This window comes from Penicillium atrosanguineum (genome assembly GCF_028827265.1).
Source record: "Penicillium atrosanguineum strain IBT 20685 chromosome Unknown utg000002l_segment0_segment0, whole genome shotgun sequence".
Classification (NCBI taxonomy): Eukaryota; Fungi; Ascomycota; class Eurotiomycetes; order Eurotiales; family Aspergillaceae; genus Penicillium; species Penicillium atrosanguineum.
Window position 1 is genome coordinate 727,494 of NW_026623134.1, and position 14,597 is coordinate 742,090.

General features: G+C 51.8%; 6 protein-coding genes across 6 annotated transcripts; 3 read left to right on the forward strand and 3 right to left on the reverse strand.

Moving 5' to 3' along the window:
* Window positions 1-1,537: 1,537 nt before the first annotated feature.
* On the reverse strand, window positions 1,538-2,611 carry N7443_002014 (NifU family protein; the record flags this gene model as incomplete). The annotated part of the gene is made up of 3 exons (XM_056882070.1): window positions 1,538-1,681; window positions 1,738-2,274; window positions 2,327-2,611. The coding sequence occupies 3 exons, from the start codon at window positions 2,609-2,611 to the stop codon at window positions 1,538-1,540; spliced, it is 966 nt and encodes a 321-aa protein (XP_056743911.1).
* A 1,422-nt stretch (window positions 2,612-4,033) lies between these two features.
* Window positions 4,034-4,638, forward strand: N7443_002015 (uncharacterized protein; the record flags this gene model as incomplete). The annotated part of the gene is made up of 2 exons (XM_056882071.1): window positions 4,034-4,048; window positions 4,138-4,638. The coding sequence occupies 2 exons, from the start codon at window positions 4,034-4,036 to the stop codon at window positions 4,636-4,638; spliced, it is 516 nt and encodes a 171-aa protein (XP_056743912.1).
* Window positions 4,639-5,933: 1,295 nt separating this feature from the next.
* On the forward strand, window positions 5,934-9,252 carry N7443_002016 (putative Ras guanyl-nucleotide exchange factor RasGEF; the record flags this gene model as incomplete). The annotated part of the gene is made up of 5 exons (XM_056882072.1): window positions 5,934-6,191; window positions 6,299-6,641; window positions 6,757-6,939; window positions 7,181-9,117; window positions 9,169-9,252. The coding sequence occupies 5 exons, from the start codon at window positions 5,934-5,936 to the stop codon at window positions 9,250-9,252; spliced, it is 2,805 nt and encodes a 934-aa protein (XP_056743913.1).
* A 427-nt stretch (window positions 9,253-9,679) lies between these two features.
* Window positions 9,680-10,054, forward strand: N7443_002017 (LYR motif-containing protein; the record flags this gene model as incomplete). Its single annotated transcript, XM_056882073.1, has 1 exon — window positions 9,680-10,054. The coding sequence occupies one exon, from the start codon at window positions 9,680-9,682 to the stop codon at window positions 10,052-10,054; it is 375 nt and encodes a 124-aa protein (XP_056743914.1).
* A 563-nt stretch (window positions 10,055-10,617) lies between these two features.
* N7443_002018 (putative PP-loop ATPase superfamily protein) lies at window positions 10,618-11,862 on the reverse strand (the record flags this gene model as incomplete). Its single annotated transcript, XM_056882074.1, has 1 exon — window positions 10,618-11,862. One exon carries the CDS (start codon window positions 11,860-11,862, stop codon window positions 10,618-10,620), a length of 1,245 nt encoding a protein of 414 aa, XP_056743915.1.
* A 285-nt stretch (window positions 11,863-12,147) lies between these two features.
* N7443_002019 (uncharacterized protein) lies at window positions 12,148-13,536 on the reverse strand (the record flags this gene model as incomplete). The annotated part of the gene is made up of 2 exons (XM_056882075.1): window positions 12,148-13,342; window positions 13,400-13,536. The coding sequence occupies 2 exons, from the start codon at window positions 13,534-13,536 to the stop codon at window positions 12,148-12,150; spliced, it is 1,332 nt and encodes a 443-aa protein (XP_056743916.1).
* Window positions 13,537-14,597: the final 1,061 nt, after the last annotated feature.

The window sequence follows — 14,597 nt, forward strand, 5'->3', positions numbered from 1 at the left end:
TTCTCGCTTCTCACGTCTCAACTCTAGAGGGAAAAAGATGGGCAGTGCAGAGCAACCGAAACCCTTCAAGGGCGGTGCATGTCGATGAATTAAAGGGGGAGTGCGAAGAAGAAAGAAAGAAGAATGAGGAGAAGGCGGGGGAAAAGGTGGAGTGACGGATCTGGCAACGTCGCCCCGAATTGATGCTCAGGGGACACGGACCACAAGGTGATTCCACGGCGTGCTACAACTGGTACAACTCTGCTTCAACTTTGATTCTACGATATACCAGTGGGCCTAGTGGCCTACATTCCGCAGCGCATCACTGGCCAAGGCCTTTAACCCACCTCCCAAGGGAGGGTGCCACTACGCCCCATATAGGGTTAGTCTGGGTCGTGCGGGTCTCTCGAGGGAGGTCGAAGCCGATCGTCTGGCGGGGTTTATGAAGCGAGGACCACAACGGGATGCAGCCCCTGTCAGCACACGGCCCATGCATCGGGTCGCACACTTGCGGGGTAGTGAGTATGGGGGTGTATGGAGGTGTCCTGTAGGGAGGTCAGGGTATGCGAGCCAGGGTGTCATGAAGTCATTCAAGGTCACCTGGATCACGTACCCCGGATTGCCGCATCATTGTCCTCGTAGGGATGCATCCAATCGGCGTGGTCGCGCTGGGTCCATCCTCGTCTTCTGCATTGGCGTTCTCATGTCCCCGTGCTTTTCTACTTTTTTCGACTTTTCGACTTTTTGCGGGGAGAGCTCATGCATCGGCCCCCCGCCCGTGGTCGAGCGTTCAGGGTCGATCGGACTTTTCGGGGTCTTCTTCCCTACGACTGAGGAGTGGCTACTTTGCACATCCCCGTCCATCGATCAACTTCACGGTACCACAGAATCCGTGACACAGAAAGAGATACCCTGGGCGAAATGGCTTTTTCCCCCCCCGGCACCAACCTAATTTCACCCTTGACTCCATGACTTCCATTACTGCCACGGACGCGAATCATCTGCTTCCCCGAGCCTCCGGTTCCCTCTGCATCATTCGATGACCACCAGATTCGTGCAGCTCTGGAACTGGTTGTTGACGTAAGTGGGCTGGTATCGTGCAAGCATGTCCCGCCACTCCATCATGGTCTCATATTCCAGGACGCGAAGGAAATCTAGGTCGTTGCTGCACATGTGGACGGGGACAAAGAGGGGCGTTGAAGGCGTTGAAGGCGTCTCACTGGCCCGGGACGGAAATGGAAGCTCCCCCGCCTGATCAAATCCCCGCGAAGTGGGCTTTGTCCAGTTTCCCCTCTACGCTGACTAGACTCATCTAGATCATCGCTTTGTTTGTATGAGACGAACATAGGTCTAGAACTAATAGGCCCGGTCACATTTTCTACCGTAGATTTTCTACGAATTCATAGCGGAGCGATAGCGTACATAGAACGCTGGCACTGTTAAGTCAATTAACGAGAGGTATCGCTGGATGTAAATATTGTACAGTTTTGGTTTGAAGATCGCAATGACGAGGGCCTCGGGCCATCACATAAAATGTGCAGCAAGCAAGTGCATCCATTTACGGTGCACTGTCCAGCGAAGAGCCGGCAGTAGCCGCAGCGCCCTTCTGCTGGCGCAGCTTCTCCTCGAAGCGAGCAAACTCGTGCATCGAGACCACCTCTTCCTCATCCATGACCTGCTCAACACCCTTGACTTCCTCAATCTGTTCAATCAAGATTAGTACTTAGACAGTATAAAGGCAGGAATAGAGTTACTCACATAGTGCATCAACATCGACTCAATACCATTCTTGAGCGTCACCGTGCTGGAATCGCAGGTACGGCAAGCACCACGCAGCTTCAGCATGACAATACCATCCTCGAATCCCCTCAGCTCGATATCTCCACCGTCCTCCTGGATAGCCGGGCGAATGCGCGTCTCCAAAAGCTCCTTGATCATACCGACCACCTCGTCATCATCTTCATTATAAGCAAGGGAGTCATCCGCGCCGCCTTCGGCGCTGTCAGCGGAGGAGCCCTCCACAACGGAGACGATAGTCTCGCCCGCGGTCACGGCCTGCGTGATCAGGCTGAACACCTCGGGCTTGATGTGCGCCCAGTTCGCATCGGAGGCCTTGGTCACAGTGATGAAATCAGGCCCGTAGAAGACTGATGTGACACCTTCTGAGTCAAGCAGCTTGGCGGCAAGAGGAGAAGGGTGCGGCGGAGCGAGAGTGGCGCGGGGAGAAAGGTATTCAAGGAAGGAGGTAGGAAAGTCCTCGGGGAGAACGCGAGAATTGGGAATGAATTTCAAAGCCTGAATGGGCCGTTAGAATCGCTGGACATCTTTTACAGAACAAATAACTCACATCGGGGTTCGGGGTATTTTCGGTCTGGATAAAGATCGTCCGTTTGCTGGATGGTGACCCAACAACACCACTTTGCGCCATGGGTTGTTGGTAGGGTCGTACCGTTGGCCGGCGACGAATCTCTGAGGCTGTAATTGTGGGAAGACGAGCGGCGCTGGCCACGGTCCTGGAGGGCGCGAAGGCCACGGGCCTCACAGTACGGGCGCAGGCATCGGAGACGGACGTCAACCGGGTGCCACGCAATGCGCGCCGGAGCATGCTTGTAGATGTAGAGCTCACAGACATATCTGAAGATGGAGTGTCAAAATATGAAAGGCAGAGTTCTATGTACAAATATGTTTAAGAAAGTTGACGAGGCGCCGGGGGTCCGACTCTGACGCAATTTGATGGTCACGTGCAATTAATCATCGAGGATGACAAATGCAGATTGGTCGGCAGCCAATGAGGGTACAGGTGTTTGAGATCTATGTGCCGAAATTCGGAAGCTAATCTGCATAGAATATGGATGAGAGTTGATTTGTTTTTGTACCAAGTGAGAGATCCATGTGCTCTTACGTATTCTATGGTGTACTCTGGCGTGATAGGGTGATGAATGTGTTGAATAAAATGCCACATATGGGCAGGTTAGCCCGGTAGTTTCATAGTCATTAGTTCTCCAATTCCTGATATTGAGCCCTTGATTAAGTATGTAGATATCTATATCCGGGAAAGGCTGAAATCCAAAAGCACCTCTGTTTGAATTGACTTGTCGCAGTAAGTGACCTAGTGCATCCAGATCAGGAACATGCACGGCTTCAACATTTGGATGGCAGTCTGGATTTGCAAGTAGCCTGTCGGCTAGGTGAGGGCTCGACTGTCAACGAGTATCCACCTTCATCGGTGTTGATATCAAGAGAAAGCTCGGACTCCAGGATTGACATCAAGACGAGAAATATCGGGATCCACACCGCGTGAACTAGATGCATCATCTACTTTGATTACTTTCTTCCTGGCTGGCTCTCGTCGACGGACTGGGATCATGCTGTCAGTCGATTTATGGATAAAAACATAAGCCTCTCATATCCGCTGCGGATGTGACCATTCTTCACTTGGGTTCATCACACTAGATAAGGGTCAAAGTTCAATGCAGAATATTGGGCCGTGAGCCCAACCGCTCATTCCGAATTTGCTCACCTGAATTTTCTCCGTCGGTAGGTGTTGCAACTTTTGGACTGGTATCTCACACCACCCATCCCGAGGCAAATTGATAAGGACTAAAGCCGTTGAGTCGGCTTTTAAGAGGCTCATTAAGCAGTAAGATACATAAAGCGTCTCAGGGGCTCCATATTTCCGAGGCTGGGCAGTCAGATCGAGTATCCAAGCCCCTAAGCATGGGATTTCCAGAAATCCCATCAATTCCGTACATTTTAACAAAGATACGACAATTAAGGATAATGATGATCTAGGTCACGTGAAGCCACACAGGAGATCACGCGGGGCATAGTGGCCTGAAACCTGAGGCCATAATATCCGCGCTCTTTTTATTTTTGCCCGATGCTCAAATAGGATTTCGCTGCAGGGCAGAACACTACATTTCCCGAACCTGGAGTACTAACTCAACGGGTGCAATGGATGCGGCCCGAATCAATAAGGTACCGTTTATCTGAAAAAAATGGCCGGCTCCTGTGAAGTGTGTTCTTTGGAGCCCTCTAAATATCGCTGTCCAACATGCGGACTGATGAGGTATGGCTTCCAAATCTACCCCATATATACCCTGCCATGTTACTGATATCTATTGTTCTTGATTTAGCTGCTCGCTTGCCTGCACACAGTCTCATAAGATCTACTGTGCCCCCAAGGCATCTCCGACTAACGAGACTCCCGACGCACCTGCGACCACAACCACCACTCCGCCACTGCAGAATGGAGATCACATTCAAGAGGCAGGGGGTCACGAGACCAAGCAATCTCAGAGCTTTCCCGGGTCTATAGCTACGTCTCCAGAGCTCAAAGAGCTGCTTCTCCGCCACCCTCAGCTCCGCAATCAGTTGCACGAGATATATCGAGGAACACAGGAAGACCAATGGGTAGAGTGGTACACCCCTCCCACGCGAGGGCGTGGTCATGGCCGAGGAGGCAGAGCTCCGACTCGCCGTAGTCGAGGTCCATGGACAGCGGAGAAAGGGTTCAACCGCGGCCTAGGCAGGGTACGGAAGTTTAGGCATGATTGCGAAGAGGGAACAGAGACGGGCACCGACGCAGAGGCGTTTATGCAATTTCTGGCCCTGGTCCATGGTCAGCAAGAACAGTCGGAACAGCAACACGCGACATAATTGGGTCCCTCAAATCCGAGAATGTATCCGGGGATTGGCGCAGGGGTTTGATATTGGCACGGTGTCATTGCGGGACGATGAGACCGAGACCGGGTGTATCATTATACGCTACATTGAGGCTAGGTGAAATGCCTCTCAAACAGCGTCAATTGTGGAAATGTCATAATTCGAGTATGCGAGTATGGGGTCATCCATAGACTGTTGTCTGACATTAGGCACTGAATTTAAATCTACGCAACCGAGGCCTCGGGTGGGTTTAGTTTAGCGTATCCAGTTCAGCCCATTGATCCAGTGATTTACCACCCCCTGGAGCGGAGACCCAGCGCGGCCAGGCCACTAGAGACCAACGAGCGGCATGCAATATCCGAAAAACCGGATACCTCGCACGGGCGTGAAAGTAGATGAGTCGGAACTGGCCATCCAGCACGAGGAAAGAAATCGCCGTCTCGAAGGATTACGCGGTTTGTTGGGGATTGTAGAGAACTGTGTGAGACGACCTCGTCCTATAGGACGTTGGAGGGGATACGAGCACGGTGATCAGTGATGATCAGCCTGCGCGGAGAGGTGACCCCCTGGAAAGATCCGGAAGGGGAAGGGGAAGGGGAAGGGGGGAGAGTTCTCTGCAGGAGCTGTCAAATGGTCGAATGGGTGAAGACCACAACACGGGAATGTGATTTCTACCGTATCGGACTGCACGAGAGGCCATCACAGGGATTTGCTGTGTATACTCAGCACTGAACGAGTATCTCCGAATGGCCCAAGAGAATTACGTAGATGCGACAAATTTCCCAGCTGAAGCCATGTGTTCAGGTTCAGCTCTCTCAATTCAGCGAATGAATGCATCGGAAATGGATAGGTCGACGGGCAAAAGATCTGGAGAACGGGCCACCGACACCAAGACTCCGGCACTTCAGCTCCCCGAAAATTAAACCCCAAAATTATTTACTCTCTCCCATCACATTTATGAATTTGAGGTGATTCCCGGTGTTTGCTTTCCAAGTGTCCGGTTCCCACACCCGTTCCACGGTTCACTCTCCAGTCAAACGTATTGGAGATCCGGTACAAGCTGCTCCTGCTCCTCCCCCTCCGGTTTCTAGCTCGGGCCTAACTCTCGATTGAACCTCAGTGACCTCCTTTATCCTCCCCCTCTATACCTCGGATGGTTGTCTCTCGACTCTGATCCCTTAGGCAGCAATGGATACGCTGCAGCGTGACCTCGAACTGTCGCATTAATCACCTTCCGCTCGTTGGCTCCGATCCGTTCGCCCTAGAGGCGTTGCTCCTTGCCCCCCGCCATGACTTCACAATCCCGCCGCGAGCGGGCTTTCAGTGATAGGGCACAGGCGATAGCCGCAGGAGCTCCGTCACGGCCCGGGATGGGTGACCGCACCGCTTCCGCTCCCCACGGGGACCTATACAGAGTAGACAATGGGCGAAGACCGAGTGTGGGGACTATGGGTGGTCAAAGACTGGTCGAAGAAGACGAGAGTCTCTCTGGAATGTCGGCAAGCACCGGTGCCTTGAGACAATCTCGTTCCCGACACGGTGACGAGGTACGTGCGGAGAAGATTCCTGGATATCCCTGAAAGTGATAAATGCAGACATTCCTGGGGGAATTCTGGGGAAGTGCTCAAGAGAACCATCTGATTACTAACTGTAGCTCTTTGTGACTCTGCAGGAACCGTTCAAGACTGGCTTCCCCGAAGTGACCATTGCCGTGGTGGGCGAAGACGACGCCGGGAAGACCAGCTTTATCAAATGCGCGCTGGATATGAAGAGCCCGCCCTCTTCGACTTCGACCAGGAAGAAGATGTCATTGGATGGAGCGGTCTACATCGTGCGTCTGCTGGAGATCGATCTTAAGCAAGTTGCCATCGACCAGGATAAACGGATCAGCTGGCCTTGCGTGGGCAGAGATGATTCGGTGCCAACGGTAGATGGAGTACTACTCCTGTACGACTCGACTCAGCCGAATAAGCTCTCCGAAGTTACAGCAATGCTCGGTACGTTTCGACTCGGCTAGAAATTCCCCGAAGTTGCCTGGCGAATGTCTTAAATGTTCTCGTAAATGCAACCGAGATCATCTGATGCCGACACTGACACTTGGGACTGCTCTAGATGCCCTGGATGTATCGCCACTTCCATTCTTGCTGGTTGCCTGCAAATGCGATCTTCGCCCGGAGGATAGCGAACTCAGTGTGTTTCACGAACAATACGAGATCTATCGAACATCACCCGAGGCCCCGCGGTCTCAGCAGATGTGTATTGCATTGGTGTTGCGAAGCGTCATTTCTAACCGAGGTATGTTTTAATCTGTGATCCATGATCTATGGGTTTGTTCCCTTTCTCCGAGACACAATGGAGCTGGGGGTTGAGTGTGTGAGCCTTGACCCCTGTGGGCGGACCAAGTGGGTCGCGGCAGTCTTCGCTACCCTTTGCCTCTGTCGGAGCCCACTCGATCGACAGAGCCCCAGGAGAATTAAGAGGAGTCAACGAGAATTTCGTGGCGTTTAAAGCTAATGCCTATTTGATTCGCGCCCAGAGTTCTCCTCTTCTACGCTTCCCCCTCCCCCGCGGACCACGACAAAGTCTTTCCAACCTATCCCTGCCCACGACCGACACCACGTCCGTGCCAATTCGGAATCCCCCTCCTTGACCGGAGCCGCTGGCGGCTCAACGACGTCGGGTCAAGATCGAAGTGTTTATGGGAACGTGGGTCATCGTCTGTCTACCGACCAAAGCCCCTCCAACCTGGCGCAACAGCATGCTTCAAGTTCTTCTCGAAATGCAAGAAGCAATTCCCAACCGGTGCGACCGCAAACTCCTCCGTCTGGGGCACGACTGAACGCTCGTCGACCGTCTGTGCAGGGAGAAAGCAACTCCCCAATCCAGGAACAACCCCGCCAGCAGAGACTGCACAATACCTGGCGAAATAGTGGAGGCTCTGACGCCTTTAACAGCTTTTTAAACATGGACGAAGAAATCGAGGAGGGACCACCAATGAGTCCGGGCGCCGTCGTGCGTCCCAAACCGAGCAGTGAAAGTAGTTACAGTGCTGAGACGGGCATGAGCTTCGACGAGCTTGTCGATCGCCTCGTCGCTTTGCCCATGTCGAAGCAAGATTCGAAATTCTCCGCCATATTTCTCTGTCTATATCGCAAATTCTCCGCCCCCTCAACTCTCCTCAATGCCTTGATTAGTCGCTTTGACAAGAATGAATCCGGTAACTTCGATCAATTGGCCCGCATGGCAGATCAGCTACGGCTGCTGAACGTGATTGCCTCTTGGGCTTCTGATTATCCTGGCGACTTCGCATACCCCAAAACTCGCAAACGAATCAACGACTTTGTGAACACCCTCGAAAAGAGTCATTTCTATATGTTCGCGGCCAAGGAGATTGGATCCTATCTTGACTCCAACGCTGAAGACGACGATGTCGGCTGGGCGTTCCAGGATGGTGATGTCGACGACGCTAGTCTCACGGAGACTTTCTTTGACAACTCCGGGCGAAGCTCCCCAGCGCCTTTCCTGACCGGAACATACGATGATCATGACGAAGAGGAAGAAGATCCGATTTACAGCAAGAGTGCCTTGGATCTCAGCGACGGACCCCACGATTCGACATCCCGCCTCTCAGGGACGCTGTCTATCTCCTCTAATGCTGATAGACCCTCGAGCATCACCAACCAATCTTTTACCATACTCAGCCTAGAGGCTGCACAAAGAGAGGCCCAGCGTCTTGACCTTTCCGGCAGGACTTCATTGAGCAAAATCCAATGGCGATTCTTCATGGAGACGCCCGAAGAGGACTTTGCTCGAGAGCTGACACGTATTGACTGGATCACGTACAACTCATTCCGGCCACGTGATCTCGTTCGCCATGTGAGCATCTCCGGAGTGGACAAGGACAAGATTCGGAGTCTGCAAAATGTCAACCGGATGATCAAACAGTTTAACCACCTGGCCTTCTTCGTGGCGAGCATGATTCTACTGCGAGACAAGCCTAAGCATCGAGCAAGGTGCATGGAGAAATTCATGGGCATCGCAGTGAAACTTCGACGCCAGAACAACTACAACGGATTGGGTGCCGTTATTGCCGCCATCAATGGAACTCCTGTCCACCGATTGACACAAACTCGGGAGTTGATCCCCGTGCAGACCCAAAAGGAGTTCATGCGGCTTGTCATTCTGATGAGTACCCAACGAAGTCATTTCGCTTACCGCCTCGCCTGGGAGAATTCGTTCTCCGAGCGCATCCCATTCCTTCCTCTGCATCGCCGAGACCTAGTGTCAGCAGAAGAGGGTAACAAGACATTTGTTGGCGAGAACAAATCTCGCATTAACTGGAAGAAGTTTGAGGTCATGGGTGAAGTGGTTCTTGGGATTCAGCGGAGCCAGAAAACACCACATCCTCAAGCCCAGAAATTCGAAGATGTAGAACGACTGATCTTGGACTCCAAGCTCTCCGGTGATGAAGAGGTAAGATGATCCTCCCAATGCCTCTCAAGGGCGATAACTAATATAAAACAGGATTTGTATGCCCGCAGTTTACAGGTCGAACCATCCACCGGCGGCGAAGCCGGACGCAAGAAATTCGGCTGGCTACGCGCTTAATTTTCGCAATTGATTCCGACAGAAAAGAGCACAGTCTCATCCTCCCAACCTCCAGAAATCCCCTACTCCCCCCGATCTTCTTTTCGCTCCCATATCACGTCGCTATGCCTCAATGATTGATAAATATTGCCTGGTTTTTGGTCTCAGTTGGATGAGATCCACATGAAATATACGATTCTGGTTCGAGCGGCGATATACTGAAGGCTCATCTACGATATCTCTGTACATATTCTCGACAATGACTTGCAATCATGCATTATAATTCAATTCTCTCGTCTTGTAACTCAAAGATTTCAGATCCAACAAAGTCCAAAGTTTCGTTCTCATAAAATCACCATTTCAGTCACGTGATCCATCCCGAGCATCCTCCGCTCCGTCAACCAACTCAACCCAAGACCTCCAACCCAACCGAAACATCGAGATTAAAATGTCAAAGAACCTCACCAACCAAGCGCGCTCCACCTACCGCGCTCTTCTGCGCGAGCTCCCCAACCGCCGCCTCTCAACCCCTTCCCCACTCCACCAACGCATCCGCGCGATCTTCCGCTCCGAGCCCGAAGCCACAAAAGCAGACTCAACAGCGCTCCCCTTCTCCCTTCCGAAGACCGACGAGGAACGCGCTCTCCGTATCCAGGAAGCAGAGCAGTTGGCGCAATATGCTCGTGCACAGCGGACTTACTCGGCTTTGTTGGAGCGGTATAACCCCGGCATGAGCCTTGATGAGGAGGAGAAGATTAGATTGACGGCTAGACGGGTTGGAATGGATTTGCCTGATCTCTATGAGGCTGAGGGGAAGAATTAAGGAGTAACTGTCTTCTCCGCGGGCTGTTTCCAGTGATGCATTTTGTCGCCGATTGCGACTGCGACTACGACTACGATCGCGTTTCAAAAATCGCGATACCTCGAGGGGCCTCTGGAACTGCATTCAATGCGTGAGATCGGGCTTTGAAGGCACATATATGCTTGGTTGGGCGTTTTCTGATTTGCTGTATACTATTGCTTTTGTTACTTGTACAAAATATCATAGATGGATGGGATGGGTTGTGAACGTGTTTTCACAGAAGATTTGTTCTCTATTCTAATGTCTGATGTATTTGACATATCCCGCTGGGATAGTTTGCGCTCGAAACATACGTTGGTATCATGGGGTAGCGTAGTCTCCAATATGCGGAGTTCAAGCTCTTCGATAGCAGGCTTTAAATGAGATTTTCGAGCAGCGTGCTTGTCTTGGGGCCAAGAGCGAGAACTGTGTCTCCGAACGATGGCTGGCCTTCGACAGCTGGAGATGATCTCGAAAATGATCTCAGGGCCAGAAGTGTAGAAATAGTGGCAAGCATTTTTAGGAAATGCACCTCGGGTCAACATTCAGCTGTTCGTCAACTGGGTATGCTCCATCTGTCTCGCCAAAGTCGAGCTGATCTCTTCATCGTCCATGCTAGCACTGACTTCGATAGCGGTCTTGGGCCGATTGCGATTGAGACCGTCCAGAAGAGTGCAAGCCTTGCAAACACGCTGACTCGAAATGTAGCCACAGCGTTCACAATGACCCATGACCTGTCTTTTGATAGGCTTCTGAGTCTTCGAACTGCCAGGCTTGGGCTGCTGGGGTAGTCGAATTTCCGTCTCTCGCGATCCCGCAGCTTCATTCTCAGCTAGCTGGGTTTCCATGGCGGCCATTTCACCTCCACTGGATCGGCCATTTTGACTTCCACAGCCACCCGCCTCCGCCTCATCCTCTGCCGCCGCCTTTGAGCGGCACGTTTTGCCATTTGGGTTTGTTTCTCCAGGCACAAGGACAGCCATATCCTCGCCACTCTTGACGATATCCAGAATCGAACTGGGACGAATCTTCTCTAGATCTTTAATCAGGGTACGAGCACTGCCACGGAATGCCTCAGGCGAGTAGATACACTCCGTGCTGAAGTAATCGAGCTGACGATGGTGGGCGTAGAGCACAATTTCTTTCTCGTAGGCGTACTTAAGCGGCTTACTGCGCTTGATTTCCGACGCGCCGGACGCAGTCACAATACTTGTTCCACGCGAAAGTCGAGGCAAGTCACCGCGCAGCAAATTCATCATCACCGTCTCAGCGACATCATCCGCATTATGCCCCGTGACAACGTGCTTGATCTCCAAGCGCGCCGCACCTCGATCGAGCGCCTGTCGTCGGAACACACCGCAGTAGGTACAGTTTCCCTTCTTGCCAATCTGTTCCACGACCTGATCCATCGTCCAGCCGTAAAGCTCACCATATCCCACAATCATAAGCGGCATGTCGTATTGCTTCGCATTACGCTTCACTGTCTCCAAACTGTCATCGCGGTATCCGCGAATACCCTCGTCGATCGAGAGCAGGCACAGATCCAGTCCGTATCTATATCGCTCATTCAGTGTTTTGAGGACGGCTGCGAGAACGGTGCTGTCTTTGCCGCCGCTGGCGCCGATCGCCACGCGCTCGCCGGGGTAGAAGAGCTTGAAGGTTGTAATGGTTTCGTGGACTTCGGTTTCGAAGACCTCGAGGAAGCATGCGCGGCACAGCTTATGGCGATTCTTAGGCCGGATTATGAGCGCCCGGGCCTCCTTGCAGTTGAAACACAGGGTCGGGGCCATGGTGGTGGTGGTGGTAGTTGGGTTTCTTGCGGAGGGGCAAAAAAAAGAATTTATTTCCCCGCGCCAAGACCAACTGGTGAGTCTGATTATCTCCATTCCCATTGGTACGGTACAGTCTATATTTTGATGGTATTTGACAACAGAGTGGATGAATGTAGTGCTATTAAAGACATCCCAAATTGAGTAATGGACATAATGTTCAGTATTGACCGTATCCTGAAATCATTTGCAACTATGTCCCGAAAACCGGTCACATCAAATTTTTGTCTCTTTCGAATCTCCATCTTACACCTTCTCGGTGAAACGGACCGATGATTTCCCCTTCCGAGTAAGCCAGCCAACCGAACAAAGAGGCCACCGGCTCTTCTTGGCCATCTGTCGTGCCACATGGTTAATATGATGCCGTCGATGGGCCATCGAGTATGGCTGATCCCGCTTAGCAAAGAGCTTGAGATGCTCCAGCTCCTTTGAGTCGATCTTTTCCGCCGCCTGGATCGTCTTGTCTTCAGAAAAGGCAAAGGAAGTACCGATGATCTTGAAGTTTCTGGCGATAGGGTGGAGATCCGCGGAATGCCAGTCTTCCGATGTCCAAACAGGCTTGACATTCCAAGGCAGACGACGCTCCTTCTTGAATGCTTCCCACCATTCTTCAAGTCTTAGACGGCCTTTCTCTCCGCTAACTGCATGAACGTACCCACTTGTTCCCAAGGCCACATGCACAAGGATCCGTTCAGCTACCACGTCGACGGGAACCTCGTCGATTGTAGCTTCTCGTTCCGGATTCTCGCATCGGGTCGCAAGTTGAATCTTTCTTCCAGGGTGCATTGCATAAGCAGCCGCGCACGCCGTGGATGGCGATGAGTACGGGGTCGTAAACCCGTGATATGGGAACTCCTCGGCCGGGCCAATGACCGACGGTCGAATGATAAGGATCTTGTCCAATGCATCACGCTCCGAGGCCTTGTTCAAGACGAGCCTTTCTGCCAGGTGCTTGGCATAGGCATATGGCCAGGGGAAATCGTGGGTGGTGTACTCGTCCGAGGTGCCTGATGCCTGTACTTCTCTCCAGACTTCGGGTGCTGTCTGGCATGAATCGTCGTCACCTTCGAGTGAGTAAAGGCGCTCCTCTACCGCGACGTCACAGGATTTACTGGACTTCCAAAGATGGGCGTTGACATATGCGCTCGAAAGGAAAACGAATTTTTCAAGGTTGGGGAACTTCAGAGCGTACTTGGTGAGACATAGTGTGGGTGCAATGACAGTGTACGATAGTTCCCGAAGCGAGTTCTTCAGCTCGATTGACGCCGCGGCGTGAATGATGATATGCACTCTTTCTTTCAGCATCTGAAGAGTTTCCTCAGGCAAGTCCATTGTCGCGGTATCGCCTAGTTCGCCATCGAGAATTGTCATGCGATTACTTCCAGAGAGGGTATTCGCAACTGAAGCCGGAAGTATGTTCTCCCATTTTGCCCTCGCCCTCCTGTTTCTCCATGTCAGTATTCCGGGCTTGGTTTCTGGTCTACCACAAGAGACCTACTCATAGCCTCCTCGACAGAGCACGTAGATGTGTTTCGGAGAGGCCTGTGTCAAAAGCCGATAGAGAACTGTGGTGCCAATGAACCCCGTTCCTCCTGTAATGAACAGGATCTTGCCTTGATAATAATTCCATATCATGATTGCCGACCAGATTGAATGCCAACCTTCCCACGGAACCAAGGGGCATGCATAGATAGGATCCCACGAAACCTTGAACCCAACTTGACAGTGGCTCGTAGTGGGCCCTCGGAACATATAAGACTAAAATAAACTCGAAATGTGCCCCAGAACCAGACACTTGCAGAAGCTGCAGCGCAGAGGAGGAGACCCTGTTGTGTAACACGCAGCTGCAGGACCGCAGGGACCGCCCCGGTAGCGCGAACCATTCACGAACCGTTCTGCAATCGTCGCCAGCATTCTGCGACCGCAAAATGGCAATAGATTGTCTCTTTGCATCGGTGATAGTGGCAGAGTCTGGCGCACCATCTCATTGCTGGAATATCCTCGTTTGTCCGGCGGCTCGATCCCATTTGCTCGTGCAAGGTGCGACTACTACCCTATAATGTCGACTGAATATTCCTGTGTTCAACAATCTCATTGTCTGTGTCCCCGACGTCTTTGAATTTACAATACTAAGATCCGCGAGGCTTTCGCTCGGGTTCTGTCTGATAGGAATGTAGGAAAGACCATGTCGAATGCTCACCGCTTCATGCAGCCCCTGGTCGCTATCTTGGAAGCAAACCCGGTCTTGACGCTTGTGTCTTCGTAATGCGGCCAAGTTACGCACTATAATAACCTCATCCAAAAGATAGAAACTCCCTTAAGATGTGAAGCGGGTGGTTTTCATTTCACATGTTGTGGAAGATGAAGGTTTCAACTCCCGAAAATCCTATACAGATCGGGTTCCAAATACATACAAAACCCTGCATCCTATCTGACCCGCTCATATTTCTGACGGTTGGACAATGCAGATCTGTGCCTAGGTGATCTAGACTTGTCATGTTTCACAGAGCTCATGAATGCAACTATAGCCGCCCTTTTTACCACGATCAACGAGTTCTATTCCCATCATCAAGTTTTGTCTGGCCAATGGTTGCCCAGTCACAATGCAATAGTACGAGAACCCCTTCTGTACCTTGCCACTACTGGATCTTCCCAGGTTTCAGATTTGATTATCTTGCCGTGAGAGTGTGAGTCTG